At 37.0% G+C, this 23098-nt stretch overlaps 1 protein-coding gene and 1 pseudogene across 1 annotated transcript; both read right to left on the bottom strand.

Annotated features, from left to right (window-relative positions):
• Nucleotides 1–296: 296 nt before the first annotated feature.
• LOC130837179 (olfactory receptor 18-like) lies at nucleotides 297–1225 on the bottom strand (annotated as a pseudogene).
• A 16221-nt stretch (nucleotides 1226–17446) lies between these two features.
• Nucleotides 17447–18400, bottom strand: LOC130836882 (olfactory receptor 18-like; the record flags this gene model as incomplete). The annotated part of the gene is made up of 1 exon (XM_057709521.1): nucleotides 17447–18400. A coding segment is annotated over one exon (954 nt), but the record flags the coding sequence as incomplete, so codon positions are not given.
• Between the last annotated feature and the right edge of the window lie 4698 nt (nucleotides 18401–23098).

The following is a 23098-nucleotide window of genomic DNA, read 5'->3' on the forward strand; positions in this document are numbered from 1 at the left end:
ATTTTTTAAGAAGTTTATTGAGATATAATTGACATACAATAAACTGCATGTATTTAAAGTGTACAATATGATATTTTTTTCTTATTAGTAATGTATATATGGCAATCCCAATCTCCTAATTCACCCTCACCCCCGCCCTGGTTTCCCCCTTTGGTGCCCACATATTTGTTCTCTGCATCTATATCTCTATTGCTGCCTTGCAAATGAGTTGATCTGTACAGAGTGAGGATAATTTTTGACTCACCCTAGTGTGTGTGTGTGTGTGTGTGTGTGTGTGTGTGGCACAGGTGTTGAGGTTAGGCTGTTCTGTGGGAAATCCTCCACAAGGCACTCTTCATGTCCTTGTTCCTCAGACTGTAGATGAAGGGGTTCAGCATAGGTGTGACCACAGTGTACATCACCGAGGTCACTGCACCCTTCCTGGGGGAAGATGAGAGAGCTGAACTGACATACACACCAATGCCTGTTCCATAGAACAAGCAAACAACTGACAGGTGAGAGCTACAGGTGGAGAAGGCTTTATACTTCCCACCTAATGATGAGACTCTCAGAATGGAGGAAATAATTCTAGTATAAGAGTAAAGGACCCCTGAGAGTGGAACTCCACCAAATATGATACCAATGAAATGGATTAATATGTTATTGATGAAAGTGTCAGAACAGGCCAGGTTGAAGAGTTGAGAAAATTCACAAAAGTAATGAGGAATTTCCACATCTGCACAGAAAGTAAGTTGTGACATCATCAAGTAGTGCAGCTGGGAGTTCAAAAGGCTTATAGAAAATGATGCCAGAACCAACAAGCCACAGGTACGGGGGTTCATGATGACCAGGTAGTGTAGGGGGTGACAAATGGCCACCAACCGGTCATAGGCCATCACTGTCAGAAGTAGACTCTCCAAACATGCAAAAAGAGAAAAAAATGTCACCTGAGCCAGGCAGCCTGCACAGGTGATGGATTTGCTGTGTGTCTGGAGGTTCACTAGCATCTTGGGGATGGTGGTGGTGCTGATACTGATGTCAGCCAAGGACAGATTGGAAAGGAAGAAGTACATGGGGTGTGGAGGTGGGAGTCAGAGCTGACAGCCAGGATGATGAGCAGGTTCCCAAGCATGGTTACCAGGTACAGGGACAAGAAGAGCCCAAAGAGAAGGGTCTGTAGTTCTGGATCATCTGAGAGGCCCAGGAGGAAGAATTCTGAGACATGTGTAAGATTCTGTGCTTCCATGTAGATGGGGCACCTTTTGAAAAAGAAGAGAGTGTTGAATACACAAAACAAATGTTGAGGCACCCAGATAAGTGTCCATATTTTGTATTTGAGCAATTCATAAAGTATTTGCGCTTGAGGACCATACACACCAGTTCCTTCAGCAATATTTCCCAGTTGTGAGCACATGTTTATTAATGCCCAGGATATTCACTTGTTTCTTTACACACTTATTTTAGAGACATAGGGCCAAAGGATATGAGAGAAGTAAGAACATTTTGAGATCACAAATCCATGAACACAGTAACATATCTGCTCCCCACTTTTGCAGGAAAAATGTGGACTAAAAATATTCTTTTATCTTTAAAAAATATCATTCTAATTAAAGGACACTAAAAAGCACTCAAATGTACTATATCTTATCCAAACGCAGTACAAGAAATCCCGTTGATTTGCAATGTAGTCCTAAAGAGTTAAAACCACAGTCAATGGAGTATAAATTAAAATCAAATGTTCACGATCAGATGGTATTTCTATATGCCAATTATCTTTAAGAGTTTTTCATCTTTACTTGGCTTTATGTCATCCAACCTCCATGAAGATAAGTTATGGCTCAAATGTGTGGCTTGTCTGGTCAAATTCTCTTCACATATAACTGAAATATAAATATTTGGCCTTGATAAACTTCACATTTTGTTAAATATGTTTTTGTTAGACGCACAATCATACAGCATCACTGATTCCAAAGATAGCATTCATATATGATGCACCAGTGGTTAAGTAATAATCAACTTGTAATAAATAGTCTGAACTTGTTTTTCATTTTTGCAGGGTTTTTTCTATCAGTGCTATACACTGTCAGAGAAAGGCCTGAGGTTAAGTTTGCTTTTTGCTGCTTCTGTTTGTAGTGGCTAAGTAAAACTTCTGAAATATGTCTCTAATCCTAAACATTTGTGAAGGGTTCATTTCTCACCAGATCCAACCCTCATATGAAGAGTTGAGAAATTCAGGACCAAAGCCAGGTCTTAAACCCTAAGTTGGTCTTCTTATGCCAGCTTAAGTGCTTTTCAAGTCATTCTTTCTTATTGAGGGATTGTGTTTCTCCTACATTGAACTCCCTGAAGGCAACTCAAGCCTTCGTTTCTCCTGCCAGGTCAAAACATGATGTAATTTTGGAAAAATCAGAAAGGGGAAAAACAAAGACTAATATTACAACACTGGGGTAGTTTGCTCATTTATAAAATGAGTATATTAATTTAAAGGACCTAACCGGGTTGCTATAAGATATTAAGTTTAAATAAAATTCTTCACCAGTGGTTTTCAGTGCTAGTAGATCATTATAATTTTTTTTAGATCATTATAATTAACTTACGAACTTTTAAATTTTAATTCTGGGCTGGCTACTGCCTAGAACCAATTAAATTAGAATCTCTACCTATAAGAACTTTCAGCATACCAACATAGAGCCAGGGTAGCGAATTTTCACTAGGCAATTAATTAATGCTACATTCATGTTATCTATTAGTAATATCATTATTACCCACTACACATATTAAAATATAAATCTTAAATAATAGTTGCTTTAGAACTTATATTTATTACTGATAAAACTAGAGGGGTTTCTGCTATCCCTACATGATCTTATTCCCCGGCCCTTCAGTGTTGCCCAAGGTAAACATTGTCGTGAATGTGAATTCATTTTTCTTTCAATGTCTCCATAATATTTGTATTGAATTCTGTATTCATAAGCAGTTTTCTTGCAAATTTTCCTAGATCCTAGCTAACATAGGTAAGTTCTCATTTACCACTGTATTATGTTTTAAGTACATATATCTATATACTTAAGTACATATATCTGTGTACATATATCTATTAAGTACATATATGAAGTATCAATACATACATCCATTTCAAACATAAAATGATGCATAGTATTACCTGAGGGTTAATTTCTTATTGTGACACAGATTGGAGAATTCTTGTGCCACTCTCTATACTACGCAAGGGAGAATTTCCAAAACATATATGCTCACAGGAGTATTGTTTCAGTTTTAAAAACTGAAACATGTGAAACTTTACTATTACTTATTTAGACTTATTTTCCTGATAGAAATGTCAGACAAAAGCAAGTGCATGCTCCCATTGTCAAGGTATAAAATTAGAAAGATCCCTGAAATCTGAAGCAAGGCTTTTCATGATAGAGTTATGTGATCATTTCAGTTTTGCCTATGGAATGATATTTCCATAACTCAGATTTACAAAATGGTCTGAAAAATGCATTGCTATTCATAAAAACTCTATAGTCCATAATATCCATGTAAAGAAGTCTCCTGCAAACCACTTGGTCCATTCTGCTAAATCACAGATGAACTCACCAAATCCCAGTGGAAGGAACCCATGGTTGTAATTGCATTTGCTCACCTGGGACTAAAGCAGGTTTCAAAAGAAAAAAAAAAATTATTCCACCCTTGTGAGACAGAGCCCTGGGATAGAAATCAGGAGGCTTTGCCTGAGTTCCACATCTTTCACCCACTAAATGTGGAGTGTGTATATATCTCTTCACCTCTCTGCTCTGGTATCTGTTGCAAAAAATAGGGCCAATAATATCTATTTGTAGCACAGCCTGGTGTCAAGGAAGAGGAAAGTTTGCCTTCTACCACTCTTGAGTGCTTGTGGCTGAACTAATGATGACATTGACACAAGGCAGATTAACAGGAGAAAAAGAAACAAATTTGAATTCATGCACATGGAGTTCTCATAGGATTGGCCTCTAAGATATGGCCAAAACAGGCGGCTTTTATCAATTTTAGTCAAAAAAATAATAATAAATTGGTGAGCAATTGACAGGACAATGAAACAGGCCTTGGGTGCTTGATTAGTGAAGAATCTAAACAGCTTGGGCTTAGGGGAGTAAATTAAAGAAATATTAATATTTGTTTACAGAAGCTTCTAGGCTCCAAATTCCTTATCACTGATGATAAGAAGTGCCCCTTTCATGTGAGAGATTTATTTCCTGATTTCAGGGAAAGAGACAAGGGTCAGAATCTCTTGCTTTTGTCAGCTGCTTTTTGGACTACTTCAATTATAACGAATTAATATACCATTTCAGGATGTTTTGCGGGGGCCCATTCTAATCCCCAGTAGCGGCATCTGAGAGGTCAGCACTTAATAAATATTCAGTCACGACTTTTAAATCAGAATTTGAATCATTATTGGAGTAGTCAGTTATTGATGAAATACAATTCTAGTATTGGTTTAATGATCTAATATTCTATTACATGAGGGAGAGTTAGAAGCCTATCATGTCTCAGGGAATTCATTCACAGAAGGAGTGGAAATCCTAAAATGTGTCTCGGTACACACGATGAGATTAACTTTCCTTCTTTCTCTCTCTCTTTCATTTTTATGATCCACCTTTTTTTTAAAATAATTGAATGTTGTAGATTCTCTTAAATGGAAAATGATAGCTCCTGTAGAAAATGACACAGAAGCATACAAGCACTGTTTTATCTTTTGTTTAGTCCTAAAGACATAGCTAGAAGGGATGAAAGTCAAGCAGGAAATTTCCAATGGGTGGAAGCCATATTGCCTGCACATACTATTTCTGAGAACCAAAGAAGAATCTATTCAATATTTAATAGAGATTTTTTTTCTTTTAGCCTATTCTGTGCCAAAGGAAAGGCTCTGAGGAAACAGAAATAAATGAGTCTCAGTTGTCTCCCCTCCTGGCATTCAGAATCCACTAGCATAAAGCACAAATGTAAAACGTTCTCTCAGGATCTAGGGGAAAAGAAACCTCAGATCACAGGATATTTTACTTGAGTAACTGGTACTCAACCTTGGGGATAACAATAATAATAACAATGCCTAAAATTTACTTTGACCTTACTATAATGCATCCATCACACATTTATTCACATGCTTAATACTCATTTTATTTCATTCTTACTCAACGCAGTTGTATCAACTGTATATCAACTTAGATGACAACTTTCAAAGATATTAAGAACTTGCCCAGTGTCATTCAGATAATAAGTAGGGAAGATAAGATTCAAAATTAAATTGTGGGTCTCTGAGGTCCATGCACTGAACTTGTCCACTCTGTTTCCCTACACTTCAGAGAGTTTAAGCAGAAGTTTAGAAGGCTCTTCCAAATTTCCTAAGATATGCTTTGAACTGTTTCTTGTTTCCTGCCTAAGAATAGAGCCCAACACTCTGACTCTATACTCCCTTAGAGATCAAGAGCGTATAAATTACAAGAATAAACAGGAAGTAGACAGTGAAACAAAATGCAAGGGCAGGAGCAAGAGAGAGAACTGCCTTGAATTGTCATGAGCTGAATCTTTCTGAGATCCCCACCTTCAACTCAGGCTTCCTTCCTATAATTGATGTGGCAGGTGCCACCCATGCTCATCACTGTGTCTCCATGAAACCCCAAAGGGAAGAGCACAGTGAGCAGGGGGTGTCTGCCTTGGATGAAAGGGAAGAGAGTTTGCTTTTTGCTCTTTTTGTTTGCAACGGCTTGATGAAATTTCTTAAATATGTCTCTAATCCTCAACATTTGTGAAGAGTTGATTTCTCATCAAACCCAGCCCTCTTATTAACATTGGAGAAATTTAGGAGCAAAATCAGGTCTCAAATGTTATGTTTGCCTTCTTGTGCCAACTTAAGAGCTTTTCAAGTCAGTTCTTCCTAATAAAGGAATTGCATTTCTCCTCAATTCAGCTACCTGAATGCAGGTTGGATTAGCAGGACAGGATACTGTCTAGGTGCCCTATGGATGGATTTTCACTGTCTGCATTCAAATCTGACTTTACCATCTTTCTCCCCTAGGGTTTATAAAAATTACCTTAAAGTACTGTGTTCCTATGCAGAACTACAAAGTGATAATAATATGCATTGCTCTCTTTTGGAGGGTGGTAATGCAGATAAAAAGTAACAATCTACATAAAAAACTTAGCGCAGCTCCTGGCACTTGGAATCTGTCGGTGAAGTTTTGTGATACTGTAGTTACTGTAGTCATCATCCTCACCTTCATGATCTTTTGGAACATTTGGGGGGATATTTTAGAGGGATTTATTTACTGCTCAGGTAGAAAAGATGCCCCCCAAAGACAGAACCAATGTCAGAGGAAGATAGAAATTTAAATGAGTTCTCGAATCCCCACTACTAACAACAACATAAACTGCACAGGGCTCTGAGCTGAATATTTGCATTTTGGTGCCATCCCACTGGCTATCCTAACTGTAGCGCTGCTTTGATGGTGAGAAAACCAGTCTCCCCCAATCCCTCCTGCATCCAGTATCCCCCACTGCACTTGGCACTCACTGGGCTGAGCTGTATCTCTGCTGGGGCAGGACTGAGGGATGCAGATCACCTGCCTGCCCTCCTACCTGGTGTTGCATGAGGGCTGAGGCTTTGTCCTCAGGGCTGGCAGGAATACAAACTCTGTTATGTGCCTCCTGGTGCAGACAACAACTCTGGAAGGATGAGACACACAGGTATGGAATCCATTGGACTGGAGCTGGCTATATGAAGGTCTGGGAAGCACAGGCTGATTATTTACAGCAGTGCAGCCTTGAGATCTCAATGCATATAGCACAGAATTAGCCAAATTGGTCCATGGTGTCCCAGTCTCTGAGGATTTGCTAATTTAATAGAGGAGGAAAAGGAGAAAAGTGAATGCATTGGTTAGAATCTAGACCTTTTCTCTTCTCAGGAGGAGGCTGACCTCTACTCCTCACCTCTGACTTCCAAGTCCTTTATCTTATCATAAACTTCAGAAACTTTTTTTTAACACAGATTCTTTTCCATTTTAGATTATTTTTCAGATTCTTTTCCATTTTAGATTATTATAAGACATTGAATATAGTTCCCTGTGCCATACAGTTCTTGTTGTTTATTTTATATTTAGTGGTGTATATATATTAATCCTAAGCTCCAAATGTATCCTTCCCCCTTCTTACCCTTTTAGTAACCATCAGTTTATTTTTTATGTCTGTAATTCTATTTCTGTTCTGTAAATAAGTTCATTTGTATTATTTTTTTAGTTTCCATATGTAAGTGATATCATATGATATTTGTTCTCTGACTTACTTCATTAAATAAGTAATAATAATAATAATAATGGATAATCTCTACATCTATCCATTTTGCTGCAAATGGCATTATTTCATTCTTTTTCATGGCTGAGTAATAATTCCATTGTATACAATACCACACCTTTCTTATCCATTCATCTGTCAGTGGACATTTAGGTTGCTTCCATGTCTTAGCTGTTGTAAATTGTGCTGCTACGAACTTTGGGGTGCATGTATCTCTTTTGTTCTTTTTTATTGGAGTATCAATGATTTACAATGTTGTGTTAGTTTCAGGTGTACAGCAAAATGAGTCAGTTATACATATACATATATCTACTCTTTTTTAGATTCTTTTCCCATGTAGGTTATTACAGATTATTGAGTAGAGTTCCCTGCATTATACAGTAAATCCTCATTAGTTATCTATTTTATATATAGTAGTTTATATATGTCAGTCCCAATCTCCCAAATTATCTCTCTCCCCTTACCCCCTCATAACCAGAGTTTGTTTTCTATATCTGAAACTCTATTTCTGTTTTGTAGATAAGTTCATTTGTACCCTTTTTTAAGATTACGTATATAAGCAATATCATGTTTATCTTTCTTTGTCTGCCTTACTTTACTCAGTATGCGAATATCTAAGTTCATTCATGTTGCTACAAATGGCATTATTTTGTTCTTTTTTATGGCTGAGTAAAATTCTATTGTATGTGTGTACCACATCTTCATCATCCTTTTCTCTGTTGTTGGACATTTAGGTTGTTTCCATGTCCTGGCCTTTGTAAATAGTGTTGCAATGAACTTCGAGGTACCTGTAACTTTTCAAATTATGGTTTTCTCTGGGTATGTGCCCAGGAGTGAGATTGCTGGATGCTATGGTAGCTCTAGTTTAGTTGTTGAAAGAAACTTCATACTGTTCTCCATAGTGACTGTACCAATTTACATTCTCACCAACAGTGTAGGAGGGTTCCCTTTTCTTCACACCCCCTCCAGTGTTTATTGTTTGTAGATTTTTTGATGATGGCCACTCTGAAAGGTCTGAGGTGATACCCCTTTGTATTTTGATTTGCATTTCTCTAATAATTAGTGTGGTTGAGCATCTTTTCATTTGCTTTTTAGCCATCTGTATGATTTCCTTGGAGAAATGTCTGTTTAGATATTCTGCCCCTTTATTGTTCACTGGATTACTTGTGTTTTATTTTTTTTGATGTTGAGCTACATGAGCTGTTTGTATATTTTGGAGATTAATCCCTTGTTGGTTGCTTCATTTGCAAATATTTTTGCTCATTCCGAGGGTTGTCTTTTTGTTTATGGTTTCTTTTGCTGTGCAGAAGCTTTTAAGTTTAATTAGGCCTCATTTGTTTATTTTTGTTTTTATTTTTATTAGTCTAGGACATGGATCAAAAATATTGCTGGGGGCGGGGGAGAAAGATGGTGGCAAAGTAGAAGGATGTGGAATGCATCCCTCCACCTCACTACAAATAACTCATTTTCATTCCTTTTTATAGCTGAGTAATATTCCATTGTATATATATATGCCACATCTTCTTTATCCATTCATTTGTTGATGGGCATTTAGGTTGCTTCCATGTCCTGGCTATTGCAAATAGTGCTGCAATAAACATTATGGTACATGTTTCTTTTGGGATTATGGTTTTCTTTGGGTATATGCCCAGTAGTGGGTTTACTGGATCATATGGTAGTTCTATTTGTAGTTTTTTAAGGAACCTCCAAATTGTTTTCCATAGTGGCTGGACCAACTTACATTCCCACCAACAGTGCAGGAGAGTTCCCTTTTCTCCACACCCTCTCCAACATTTGTTTCCAGATTTTGTGATGATGGCCATTCTGAGTGGTGTGAGGTGATATCTCATTGTGGCTTTGACTTGCATTTCTCTAATGATGAGTGATGTTGAGCATCTTTTCATGTGTTTGTTGGCCATCTGTATGTCTTCTTTGGAGAAATGTCTATTTAGGTCTTCTGCCCATTTGTGGATTGGGTTATTTGCTTTTTTGGTATGAAGCTTCATGAGCTGCTTGTATATTTTGGAGATTAATCCTTGGTCACTTGCTTCGTTGGCAAATATTTTCTCCCATTCTGAGGGTTGTCTTCTAGTCTTGTTTATGTTTTCTTTTACTGTGCAAAAGCTTTTAAGTTCATTAGGTCCCATTTGTTTATTTTTGATTTTATTTCCGCTATTCTAGGAGCTGGGTCAGAAAGGATATTGCTTTGATTTATGTCATAGAGAGTTCTGCCTATGCTTTCCTCTAAGAGATTTATAGCGTCTGGCCTTACATTTAGGTCTTCAGTTCATTTTGAGTTTATTTTTGTGTATGGTGTTAGGAAGTGCTCTAATTTCATTCTTTTACATGTAGCTGTCCAATTTTCCCAACACCATTTATTAAAGAGGCTGTCTTTACTCTTGCCTCCTTTATCAAATAAAAGGTGCCCATATGTGCGTGGGTTTATCTCTGGGCTCTCTACTGTGTTCCACTGATCTTTATTTCTGTTTTTGTGCCAGTATTATGTCTTGATCACTGTAGCCTTGTAGTATAGTTGAGGTCAGGAAGGCTGATTCCACCAACTCCCTCTTTCCTTCTCAGGATTGCTTTGGCTATTCGGGGTCTTTTGCATTTCCATTCAAATCATAAAATTTCTTGTTCTAGTTCTGTGAAAAATGCCATTGGTAATTGGATAGGGATTGCATTGAATCTGTAAATTGCTTTGGGTAGGATAGTCATTTTCACAATGTTGATTCTTCCTATTCAAGAACATGGTATGTCCCTCTATCTGTTGTATCATCTTTGATTTCTTTCATCAGTGTCATAGTATTCTGTGTACAGGTCTTTTGCCTCCTTAGGCAGGTTTATTCCTAGGTATTTTATTCTTTTTGTTGCAATGGTAAATGGGAGTATTTCCTTAATTTCTTTTTCTGCTCTTTTACTGTTAGTATATAGGGATGCAAGAGATTTCTGTGCATTAATTTTGTATCCTGCTACTTTACTAAATTCATTGATGTGCACTAACAGTTTTCTCACAGAATCTTTAGGGTTTCTATGTATGATATCATGTCATCTGCAAAGAGTGACAATTTTACTTCTTTTCCAATTTGGATTCCTTTTATTTCATTTTCTTCTCTGATTGCTGTGGCTAAAACTTCCAAATCTATGTTGAATACTACTGATCACAGTGGGCACCCTTGTCTTGTTCCTGTCCTTAGAGGGAATGCTTTAAGTTTTTCACTGTTGAGAATGATGTTGGCTGTTGGTTTGTCATATCTGGTTTTTATCATGCTGAGGTGATTTCCTTCTATGCCCACTTTCTGGAGAGTTTTTTTTTTTAATTTTTTTTTTGGGGTACACCAAGTTCAATCATCTGTTTTTATACACATATCCCCGTATTCCCTCCCTTCCTTGACTACCCCCCTCGAGTCTCTGGAGAGTTTTTATCATAAATGGATGTTGAGCTTTGTCAGAAGCTTTTTCTCCATCTATTGAGATGATCATCTGGTTTTTATCCTTCAATTTGTTAATATGATGTATCACATTGGTTGATTTGCATATATTGAAGAATCCTTTTCAGGGATAAACCCCACTTGTTCATGGCGTATGATCTTTTTAATGTGCTGTTGGATTCTGTTTGCTAGTATTTTGTTAAGCATTTTTGCATCTATATTCATCAGTGATATTGGCCTACAATTTTCTTTTTTTGTGACATCTTTTGCTGGCTTTGGTATCAGGGTGATGGTGGCCTTGCAGAATGAGTTTGGGAGTGTTCCTCCTTCTGCTATATTTTGGAAGATTTTGAGAAGGATAGGTGTTATCTCTTCTCTAAATGTTTGATAGAATTCACCTGTGAATCCATCTGGCCCTGGGCTTTTGTTTGTTGGGAGACTTTTAATCACAGTTTCCATTTCAGTGCTTGTGATTGGTCTGTTCATATTTTCTATTTCTTCCTGGTTCAGTTTTGGAAGATTGTACTTTTCTAAGAATTTATCCATGTCTTCCAGGTTATCCAATTTATTGGCATATAGTTGCTTGTAGTAGTCTCTCATGATCTTTTGTATTTCTGCAGTGTCATTTGTTACTTCTCCTTTTTCATTTCTAATTCTGTTCATTTGCATTTTCTCCCTTTTTTTTCTGATGATTCTGGATAATGGTTTATGAATTTTGTTTATCTACTCAAAGAACCAGCTTTTAGTTTTATTGATCTTTGCTATTGTTTCTTTCATTTCTTTTTCATTTATTTCTGATCTGATCTTTAAGATTTCTTTCCTTCTGCTCAATTTATGTTTTTTTTCTTCTTTCTCTAATTGTTTTAGGTGTAACGTTAGGTTGTTTTTTTGAGATTTTTCTTGTTTATTGAGGTAGGATTGTATTCTTGTAAAGTTCCCTCTTAGAACTGCTTTTGCTGCATCCCATAGGTTTTGGGTCATCGTGTTTTCCTTGTCATTTGTTTCTAGATTTTTTTTATTTCCTCTTTGATTTCTGCATTGACGTTTTTGGTTGTTTAATAGCGTATTGTTTAGCCTCCGTGTATTTGTATTTTTTCCAGTTTTTTTCTTGTAATTGACATCTAGTCTCATGGCATTGTGGCTGGTGAAGATGCTTGATACGATTTCTATGTTGTTGAATTTTCCGAGGCTTGATTTATGCCCCAAGATATGATCTATCCTGGAGAATGTTCCATGTGCACTTGAGAAGAAAGTGTATTCTGTAGTTTTTGATAAAATATGTTATAAATATCAATTAAGTCAAGATGGTCTAATGTGTTTTTTAAAGCTTGTGTGTCCGTGTTTATTTTCTGTTTGGATGATCTGTCCATTGGTGTAAGTGGCATGTTAAAGCCTCCTACAATTATTGTGTTACTGTCAATTTCCCCTTTTACGGCTGTTTGCATTTGCCTTATATATTGAGGTGCTCCTATGCTGGGTGCATAGATATTTACAATTGTTATATCTTCTTCTTTGATTGATCCCTTGATCATTATGTAGTGTCCTTCCTTGTCTCTTGTAATAGTCTTTACTTTAAAGTCTAATTTGTCTGATATGAGTATTGCTACTCCAGCTTTCTTTTGACTTCCATTTGCATGGAATATCTTTTTCTATCCCCTTCCTTTCAATCTGTATGTGTCCCTAGGTCTGGAGTGGGTTTCTTGTAGGAAGCATATAGAAGGGTCTTGTTTTGTATCCATTCAGCCAGTTTATGTCTTTTGGTTGGAGCATTTAATCCATTTACATTTAAGGTAATTATTGACATGTATGTTACTATTACCATTTTCTTAATTGTTTTGGCTGTGTTTTTGTAGGCCTTTTCCTTGTCTTGTGTTTACTGCCTAGAGGATTTCCTTTAGCAATTGTTATAAGGCTGGCTTGGTGGTGCTGAATTCTCTTAACTTTTGCTTGTTTGTAAAGCTCTTGATTTCTCCATTGAATCTGAATGAGATTCTTGCTGGGTAGAGTATTCTTGGCTGTAGGGCTTTCTCTTTCAGGACTTTCAGTATATCCTGCCACTCCCTTCTGGCCTGCAGAGTTTCTGAAGTGAGATCAGCTGATATCCTTATGAGTTTTTCCTTCTATGTTATTTGTTGCTTTTCTCTTGATGCTTTTAATATTTTTTCTTTGTGTTTAATTTTCATTTAGTTTGATTAATATGTGCCTCGATGTGTTTCTCCTTGGGTTTATTCTGTATGGGACTCTCTGCACTCCTTGGACTTGGTTTGCTATTTCCTTTCCCATGTTGGGGAAGTTTCCCAGCATAATCTCCTCAAATATTTTCTCAGACTTTCTTTTTTTCTTCTTCTTCTGGAATGCCCGTGATTCAAATGTTTGTACACTTAATGTTATCTCCAAGCTCTCTGAGACTGTCTTCCATTCTTTTTATTCTTTTTTCTTTTTCCTGTTCTGTGGCAGTTATTTCCCCCATTCTATCTTCCAAGTCACTTAAGCATTCTTCTGCCTCACTTATTCTGCCGTTTTTACCATCTACAGTATTTTAATTTTCAGTTATTGTGTTGTCTGTTAATGTTTGTTTGCTCTTTAGTTATTCTAGATCCTTATTAAATATTTCTTGTATTTTCTCTATTTTGTTATCAAGATATTGGATCATCTTTACTATCATTACTCTAAATTCTTTTTTTAGGCAATTTACCCCCCATTTCTTCTTCATTTATGTGGTCTTGTGAGTTTTTATCTTGCTCCTTTGCCTGCAAGGTGTTTCTTTGTTTTCTCATTTTGTCTAGTTTATCATTTATGCTGTCTCCTTTCCCTATGCTGCCTAGTAGTAATTCCTCTTATCTCTGTTGTGTTTGGCTTGAGGTGTCAAGCACTAGAGCTTGCTAAACTTTAGTTCGGTTTGGAGCTTGGTGTTGAGAATGATAACTCTGGGGGAACACTTGTTGGTTAATATTCCATGGGGTCAGGAGTTTTCTAGTGGTCCAATGTCCTCTACTCTGCTCTGCTATCTCAAAGGTCCAGGTTTGACCCCCAACCAGGGCACCAAGACCCTGGAAACTGCATGGCATGGGGAAAAAGTAGGCAGAAGGAGAGCAGAGAAAAAAGGAAGAATAAAGGGGAGAAGGGGAAAGGACAGACAGATCTCCAAGACTGGTGGTAAAAATAACTCTAATCAGTCAAAATCACACAAGGAGGTGTGCATACTTACACTTGCAAAAAGAAAAGAGGAAAAGAACCAAAGAGAAGAGAAAAAGAGAGAGCAAAGTAAAGAAAAAAGGGAGTACCTATACCAATTACAAGCAAATCCACATTCAAATATATACAGTAAAGATTTAACTAACAAATACCTAAAACCAGAAATAAGACAAACATACCAAGAAGTCCTCTAATACTTCTAGGTAGGGCTCTGTACCTGCTGTGGAGAGGACTGTGGAGAGCTCAGACTGGTATTAGTCCTGTGTGTATTTGTCCTCACAGTCCCCAGTTGCCCCCTATGTCTACAGTCTCTTTTGTAGAAATACTCATCTATTCAGGTGATCCACAGATACAGGGTCTATCAAGCCTATTGTAAGCATTAAATCTGCTCCTCCTATGGCTGTTTCTCTTTCTCTTCTTTGGTCCTGCAGTCCTTGGGAGTCAGTTTTGGTTTTGGTCCCTACTTTGCATGTGGGTTGCTCTCAGGAGTCGGTTCCCCGCCCAGGCAAGAGGGGGCAAAAAAAGGATGATTGAGGCTCATTTGCAACTTCAGGTCATGGGGTAGGGAGGGATATGGCAGACTAACTGAAATCTGTGGGAATGCTTGTAGCAGCAGAGGTTAGCATGAGCCTAAGGTGTGCTGTGTGTTCTCCTAGGGAAGTTGGTCCTGATTGCAGGACCCTTGATGTTGGTGGGCTTCCCCTGCTGCTGGGAGGGTTGGCCAATGACTTGCCTTATGCACAGGACCATTGGTGGCAGCAGATGGGCAGGAAGCAGGCCCTGCTGCATGTGCTGGGGAAAGGGAGCATAGCAGTGGGCAGGCGGGTGGGGTTTTCCATCCAGCAGCAGCAGGTGGTGCAGCTTCACAGCTTGTGAGTTCGCAGAGAGGGAATTTCCTCCAGAGAACTCGGAAACAAAAGTCCCCTGACACTTCATCTGGCCCAGGATTTTCATTCCCTCCTAGCTTGCTGGTGCACCTGCCCCCCAGGCTGTTTTCATGCAGTCAGCCCTAGCTGTCTCCCTGGTGTCTGTTCTCTGAAGCCCAAGCCTTGGCACCTGGCCACCACTGCCACTGCGAGTGAGCAGATTAGATTCTCTGGCTGGGGAGTGCTGCCTGACTCCTCTGTGGGGGTTCTGTCCACTTTGTCCTTGGCACATCTGCCATTGCTCTCTCATTTGGGGGCTCTGAGGCTCCTCCTGTCCTTCTCCGTTCCATGTGTGTCTTTTTGTGCCGGTATCATACTGTTTTGATTACTGTAGCTTTGTAGAATAGTCTGAAGTTAGGCAGTCTGATTTCTTTTCAGTTTTTCTTTTTCAAGATTGTTTTGGCTATTTGGGGGCTTTTGTGTTTCCATACAAAATAAAATATTTTTTGTTCTAGTTCTGTGAAAATTGTCATTGGTATTTTGATATGGATTCCATTAAATCTGTTGATGGCTTCAGGTAGCATTTTAACATTATTAATTCTTCCAATCCATAAACACAAGATATCTTTCCATGTCTTTGTATCCCTTTAAATTTCCTTCATCAATGTCTTATGGTTTTTAGGATATAGGTCTTTCACTCCTTGATTTAGTTTATTCCTAGGTGTTTTATTCTTTTTGGTGCGACTGTAAATGAAATTGTTTTCTTGCTTTCTCTTTCTCATTTTTCATTATTAGCATATAGAAAAGCAAATGATTTCTGTGTTATAATGTTGTTTCCTGCAACTTTACTGAATTTATTTGTTAGCTCTGATAGTTTTTTAGTGGAGACTTTAGTGCTTTCGATACACTGTATCAAAATACTTGCAAATAGTGTTTTATTTCTTCCCTTCCAATTTGGATGACTTTTGTTTGCTTTTCTTGTCTAGCTTCTGTGGCGAGATTTCTAATACTATGTTAAATAGAAATAGTGGGAGTGGGAATCCTTGTCTTGTATCTAATTTTCTAGGAAAAATTTCAGTTTTTCACCACTGAGTATAATGTTAGCTGTTGGTTTGTCATAAATGGCCTTTATTATGTTGAGGTATGTTCAGTCTATACCAACTTTATTGAGAGTTTTTAGTCATAAATAAGTGTTGAATTTTCTCAAATGCTTTTTCTGAGTCCATTGAGATGATCATGTGATTTTTATCTTTCCTTTTGTTAATAAGGTGTATCACATTGATTGATTTACAGATATTAAACCACCCTTGCATCCCTGGAATAAATCCCACTTGATCAGGGTGTATGATCCTCTTTACATATTGTTGAATTCAGTTTTCTAATATTTTGTTGAGAATTTTTGCATCTCTTCATCAGAGATATTGGCCTGTAATTTTCTTTTTTGTAGTGCCTCTGTCTGCTTTTGGTATCAGGGTAATGGTGGCTTCGTAGATTGAATTTAGGAGTGTCCCTCTTCAGTCTTTTGGGATAGTTTGAGAAGGATAGATATTAGCTCTTAATTATATGTTTGGTAGAAATCCTCTGTGAAGCCATTCAGTCCCGGACTTTCTTTGCTGGGAGATTTTTGATTAGAGATTAAATTTCAATATTAGTATTCAGTCTGTTCAGATTATCTATTTCTTCTGGATTCAGTCTTACAAGTTGTATGTTTCTAGGAATTTATCAATTTCTTCTATGTTTCCAATTTAAATTGTTGGTATATAACTGTTTGTAGTATTCTTTAATAATTGTTTGTATTCTATGATATTCATTATAATTGACCAGATCGATTCTCTTCCCTTCCTACCAGACTCTGTGTGGTTCTGTCTCTGTCTTTTTGGTTTCAAGAAGTCATCCTGCTTGTCCCCAGGTCAATTTCAGTGAGACTACAATATATGTATATATTCTACAATATATGTATATATGTAGTTGTAGTTTTTTGCATTTTTATTTAAAGCTTTTATTGGGGTGTAATTGCTTTACATTGCTGTGCCAGTTTCTGCTGTACAACAAAGTGAATCAGCTGTATTTATACATATATCCCCATATCCCCTCCCTGCCATGACTCTTTCCCACCCTCCCTATCCCAGCCCTCTAAGTCATCACCAATCATTGAGTTGATCTCCCTGTGTAGTTGTAGTTTTTATGTTTTTGTGAGGAGAGGTGGGGTTGACATCTTCATACTCCACCATCTTGATCCTTCTCTTCCATTTTACTTTTTGACGTTTGACTGCTGACAGCTTTTGGATTTTAATGATGTATGGAAAATACACATGACTTGTGGAACAGGGTGTAAATTTTAGGTATTTAAAAGAAAGATGTGTATTTCAGCTGGTTGAAAGAGTCATTGCTCAGAAACTACAGGAACCTGTCTATGCATATTGGATTAATTCATGAAGTGATTATGATCTGCAATGGGTTACAGAATACATTCCTAATCCAATTAAAATAACCAAGAAAAGTAATATTCAGATATGAAATATGGAGAAGAATGAAAACCATGAAACTACAAAAATAGTGCAGCCAAGAAAGGATTTGCAGGTCTAGATGTCTTGTTTTCCTACACTTTTCAACCCACACTCCAAATAGATGGCACAGATATTAATATTAGATTGTTTTGCTGAGGAGCCTCCACAGAGCACTCTTGATGTCCCTGTTTCTCAAGCTGTAGATGAAAGGGTTCAGCATGGGGGTTACCACAGCGTACACCACTGAGGCCACCACACCCTTCTTTGGGGAATGTGAAACAGCAGAACTGAAGTATACTCCAAGGCTTGTTCCATAAAACAAGCAAACAACTGCCAGGTGAGAGCCACATGTAGAGAAGGCTTTATACTTCCCACCTGATGAGCGGACTCTCAGAATGGAAGAAATAATTTTATAGTAAGAGAAAAAGATCCCTATAATAGGGAGAAAACCATAGATGGCACCAACAAAATACATGACTATGTTATTTGTGGAGGTGTCAGAACACGCAAGGTTAAGGAGATGAGAAGGGTCACAGAAGAAATTAGAAATTTCCACATTCTGGAAGTAGGTAAGTTGTAATGCAATCAAATTGTGTAGCTGGAAATCCAAAATGCTGATTAAAAAAGACCCCAAAACTAAGAAGCCACAGAGGTGTGGGTTCATGATGACTGTGTAGTGCAGAGGGTGACAGATGGCCACAAATCGATCATAAGCCATCACAGTCAGGAGCATACAATCCATACATCCAAAAAAGATCAAAAAAGAAATCTGTGTCAGGCATCCCACATAGGAGATGACTCTTCTGTGAGTTTGGATGTCCACAATCATCTTAGGGATCGTGGTGGAGGTGTAACCTATATCAGCCAAGGAGAGGTTGGAGAGGAAGAAGTACATGGGGGTGTGGATGTGGGGGTCAGAGATGACAGTCAGGATGATGAGCAGGTTTCCAAGCATGGTGACCAGGTACATGGACAGGAAGACCCCAAAGAGGAGGGGCTGCAGTTCTGGATCATCTGAGAGTCCCATGAGAAAGAATTCTGAGACACGTGTTAGATTTTTTGATTCTATGTAGCTTGGACACCTATTGATTAAAAAAAAACAGAGTTGGATAAAAAGAAACAAGAAAAATGGCAACTATAAATGTTTATATTTTGGATTTAAATTTTTCAGTAGTAAAGTATTCACACTTGAGGGCCATACACACCAACACCTTCAGCAACATTTCTCAGTTGTGATAAACTTGATCTTCTGAACGCTTCCTTTATTGCTTTTCATGTTATTCAACTCTTTCTATACACAGCTACTTAGAGACTGAAGAATGTTAGAAAAGCAAGATCAACCATTACAACAAAAAGAATAATATACCTAGGAATAAACCTATCTAAGGAGGCAAAATACCTAGACTCAGAAAACTATAAGACACTGATGAAAGAAATCAAAGATGACATAAACAGATGGAGAGACATACTATGTTTTTGGATTGCAAGAATCAATATTGTGAATATGACTATACTACCCAAAGCAATTTACAGATTCAATGCAATCCGTATCAAATTACCAATGGCATTTTTCACAGAACTAGAACAAAAAATCTTATAATTTGTATGGAAATACAAAAGGCTCTGAATAGCCAAAGCAATCTTCAGAAAGAGAAAAAAAGCTGGAGGAATCAGCCTCCCTGACTTCACACTGCACTACAAAGCTACAGTAATGAAGAAAGTATGGTACTGGCACAAAAACAGAAATATATACCAATGGAACAGGATAGAAATCCCAAAGATAAGCCCATGCACCTCTTGTCACCTAATCTACGACAAAGGAGGCAAAACTATATAATGGAGAAAAGTCAGCCTCTCAATAAGTGGTGCAGGGACAACTGTATAGCTACACGTAAAAGAATGAAATTAGAATACTCCCTAACACCATACACAAAAATAAACTCAAAATGGATTAAAGACCTAAGTGTAAGAACAGACATTATAAAACTCTTAGAGGAAAATATAAGCAGAACACTCTATGACATAAATCACAGCAACATCTTTTTTGACCCATCTCCTAGAGTAATGAAAATTAATACAAAAATAAACAAATGGGACCTAATGAAACTTAAAAACTTTTGCACAGCAAAAGAAACCATACACAAGACAAAAAAGACAACCCTCAGAATGGGAGAAAATATTTTCAAATGAAGCAACTGACAAAGTATTAATTTCCAAAATATACAAGCAGCTCAATATCAAAACAAACAAAGAAACTAACCAATCAAAAAATAGGCAGAAGACCTAGATAAACATTTCTCCAAAGAAGACATATAGATGGCCAATAAACAGATGAAAAGATGCTCAACATCACTAATTATTAGAGAAATGCAAATCAAACCTACAATGAGGTATCACCTCACACTGGTCAGAATGGCCATCATCAAAAAATCTACAAACAATAAATGCTGGAGAGGGTGTGGAGAAAAGGGAACCCTCACACACTATTGGTGGGAATGTAAACTGATATAGCCACTATGGAAAACAGTAAAAACTGTTTCCTTAAAAAACTAAAAATAGAACTACCATATGACCCAACAATCCCAGTACTGGGCATATACCCAGAGAAAACCATAATTCAAAAACACATGAACCCCAATGTTCATTGCAGCACTATTTATAATAGCTAGGACATGGAAGCAATCTAAAATGTCTATCAACAGAGGAATGGGTAAAGAAGATGTGGTACATATATACAATGAAATATTACCCAGCTATAAAAAGGAATGAAATTGGGTCATTTGTAGAGATGTGGAAGGACCTGGAGAGTGTCATACAGAGTGAAATAAGTCAGAAAGAGAAAAGCAAATATCATAAAATAACACATATATGTGGAATCTAAAAAAATGGTATACATGATCTTATTTGCAAAGCAGAAACAGAGACATGTAAGTATAGAACAAATGTATGGGTACCAAGGGAGAAAGGGGTGGGGATGGAGGAATTGGGAAACTGGGATTTACACATATACATTATTGATACTACATATAAAATAGACAACTGATGGGAACATGCTGTATAGCACAGGGAACTCTACATTGTGAGTTGTGGTTAACTAAATGGGATGGAAGTCCAAAAGGGAGGGGATATCTGTATGTGTGTGGCTGATTCATTTTATTGTGCAGTGGAGGCTAACACAACATTGTAAAGCAACCATGCCTCAATAAAAATAAAAATTAAAAGGTTATTCAAATACAAAAAGAGAGCAAGATCATTATAGTTAACAAATCTATGATCTCAGCAGAGTCAACTCTTTTAAGACAAAAATATAAATATATTTTCCCCATTAAGAAAACAAAATGATTCTAATTAAAGGAAATGAAAAAGCAATCAAATACACTTTTAAAGTCATACGCAATGCTAGAAATTCCCTTCATTTAGAATATCTATAAACATTCTACAAGTGCTAGACCATGTTAGTTGGATTTAAATTTAAAATCAAATGTAAATAATCAGACCAGTGGTTCTCATTCCCAATAAATCAATGTATTTACCTGTGGATTTTTAAATATATGCTGATGCACTGGCTTCAGCCTAGAATCAGTTTAATCAGAATCTCTACATATGGAGTTCTTGCTAATCGTTACATACAGCCAGGTTTGAGAAACGTCTTCAAATACTGCCAGGCACTTAGAGGGTGTTCTATTAATATTACCTTTTTCACTATCATCAATACCCACCATCTGCATTAAAATAATATTTGCTTCATAGCTCATATTTTATAGAGACTTTAAGTATTACTGATAAAATTTGAATTTTCTCAATATCCCTGCATGATACTATTTCTCTGAATATTTGACTCCCAAAAGGAACTACTGTCTTAAATTTGGTGGTATATTTTCCTGTCAGTGTATATGTATTTAATTTATGCATCCGTAAACAGTTCCCTGAAATGCTTATCTAAACAGTATACTACACATATTGTTCCCCAAATGTCATTGTTTATCATAATGCTGTTTTTAAATCTCCATGTGAGGGCTTACCTGGTGCAGTGGTTAAGAATCTGCCTGTCAATGCAGGGGACAAGGGTTCGAGTTCTGGTCTGGGAAGATCCCACATACTGCTGAGCAACTAAGCCCCAAATAAGCCCGTGTGCTACAATTACTGAGCCTGCGCTCTATAGCCTGGGAGCCACAACTATTGAGCCCATGTGCCACAGCTACTGAAGCCCACGTGCCTAGATCCTGTGCTAAGCAACAAGAGAAGCCACCGCAATGAGAAGCCCTTGCACCGCAATGAAGGGTAGCACCTGCCTGCCGCAACTAGAGAAAGCCCACGGGCAGCAATGAAGACCCAACACAGCCAATAAATAAATAAATAAATAAATAAATAAATAAATTTATTAAAAAAAACCTTCATGTGATGTATGCACATGTACCTCAGATATCTTACCTGTGCATCACCTTGGAGAGGAACATCATTTTATTCATTTAATATGTTTATTTAAATTATTACATTTATTTTATATTAATATATTTTGAATATGTTTAATATTTAAAAATATTTAAATCTGTTTTATATTATAATGCCACATTTATAACTTAATATGTTTACAAATATTTGTTTTAGATAGTATATTCTATATATTATTTATTATTTACGTAAATTTCTTCTTACGATAATCTTATGAAAATTCTTGTTCATTCCTCCCTATGATACAAGTAAGAATTTCTGTATAACATATGAATGGAAGTTAGGTGTTTGGCTTCTAACAGTTGACATGTGTTCAATTTTACTAATAAGTACCTACATAAGTTATACCAATACATGAATCATTTCCTATGAATTACATCCTCTTGTAATTGAGGGATACATAAAATATCCCTGAAATCTGTTTTATAGTAATCATTTCATGAGAGACCCACATGAAATTTTCATTTGTTATAGGAAACACTTTCAATCTTATATTTTCAAACTGAACTAAGTGTATGACTATACATAGAAAATCCTATAAACCACAACATTTGTGCCATAATGGCCCCCCAACCACTGCCTCATTCTCATAATTCATAGGTGAATTGCCAAATTGAAAAAGGAGAAATCAATTCTTCCACCCCAGTTTTCCCTTCTGGAACCAAAGTAGGTTTGAAAAGAAAGCCACTCATCAGGTGGAGAAAATAGCACCCTGGTATGAGAATAAAGAGATCAATGTCTGAGTCCCAACTCTTTCATGCCTATATATGGAGTGTTTGAAAATCTTTCAGGCATTCTGTATCTGTGTTCCTTATTGTAAAAGGGGAGAATAAAATCCATCACTAGAACATGTGTGACACTTAAGGGAAATCTAGAATTTAATTAAATTTTGGTCAATGTTTTTTCCACAGGAATTCCAATTATTAGTGGAGTAATATATTTAGTAATTAAATATCATGCTCCAAATTTCATTATCTTTTATGGTTTATATAGCAGGGAGGTCAAAGCCTTTCCTATCTCAGGACACTGGAGCATGAAATGACTTGAAATCCAAAATGTGTCTAAGTCTATGCAATAAGATTTACCTTCTCTTTCTGCGTCATTCTTTTAAACATTTATGAAAATCTCTGCAGTGGTTTTTCAATAGTTGAATATTATGGATGCAATTAAATGGAAAATAATAGGTCCCATAGAAAGTCTATGACATAGACATAAACAAGTGCCATTTTATCTGGTCTTTAGTCCTATGGGACATTCATAAACAAGGAAAGAAACACAGGCATGAATGATCCCAGAGTGTGGAAACCATATTGCCTGTGCTTTGTTTCTCTGAACAACT

This window comes from Hippopotamus amphibius, chromosome 15 (assembly GCF_030028045.1).
Source record: "Hippopotamus amphibius kiboko isolate mHipAmp2 chromosome 15, mHipAmp2.hap2, whole genome shotgun sequence".
NCBI classification, from domain to species: Eukaryota; Metazoa; Chordata; class Mammalia; order Artiodactyla; family Hippopotamidae; genus Hippopotamus; species Hippopotamus amphibius.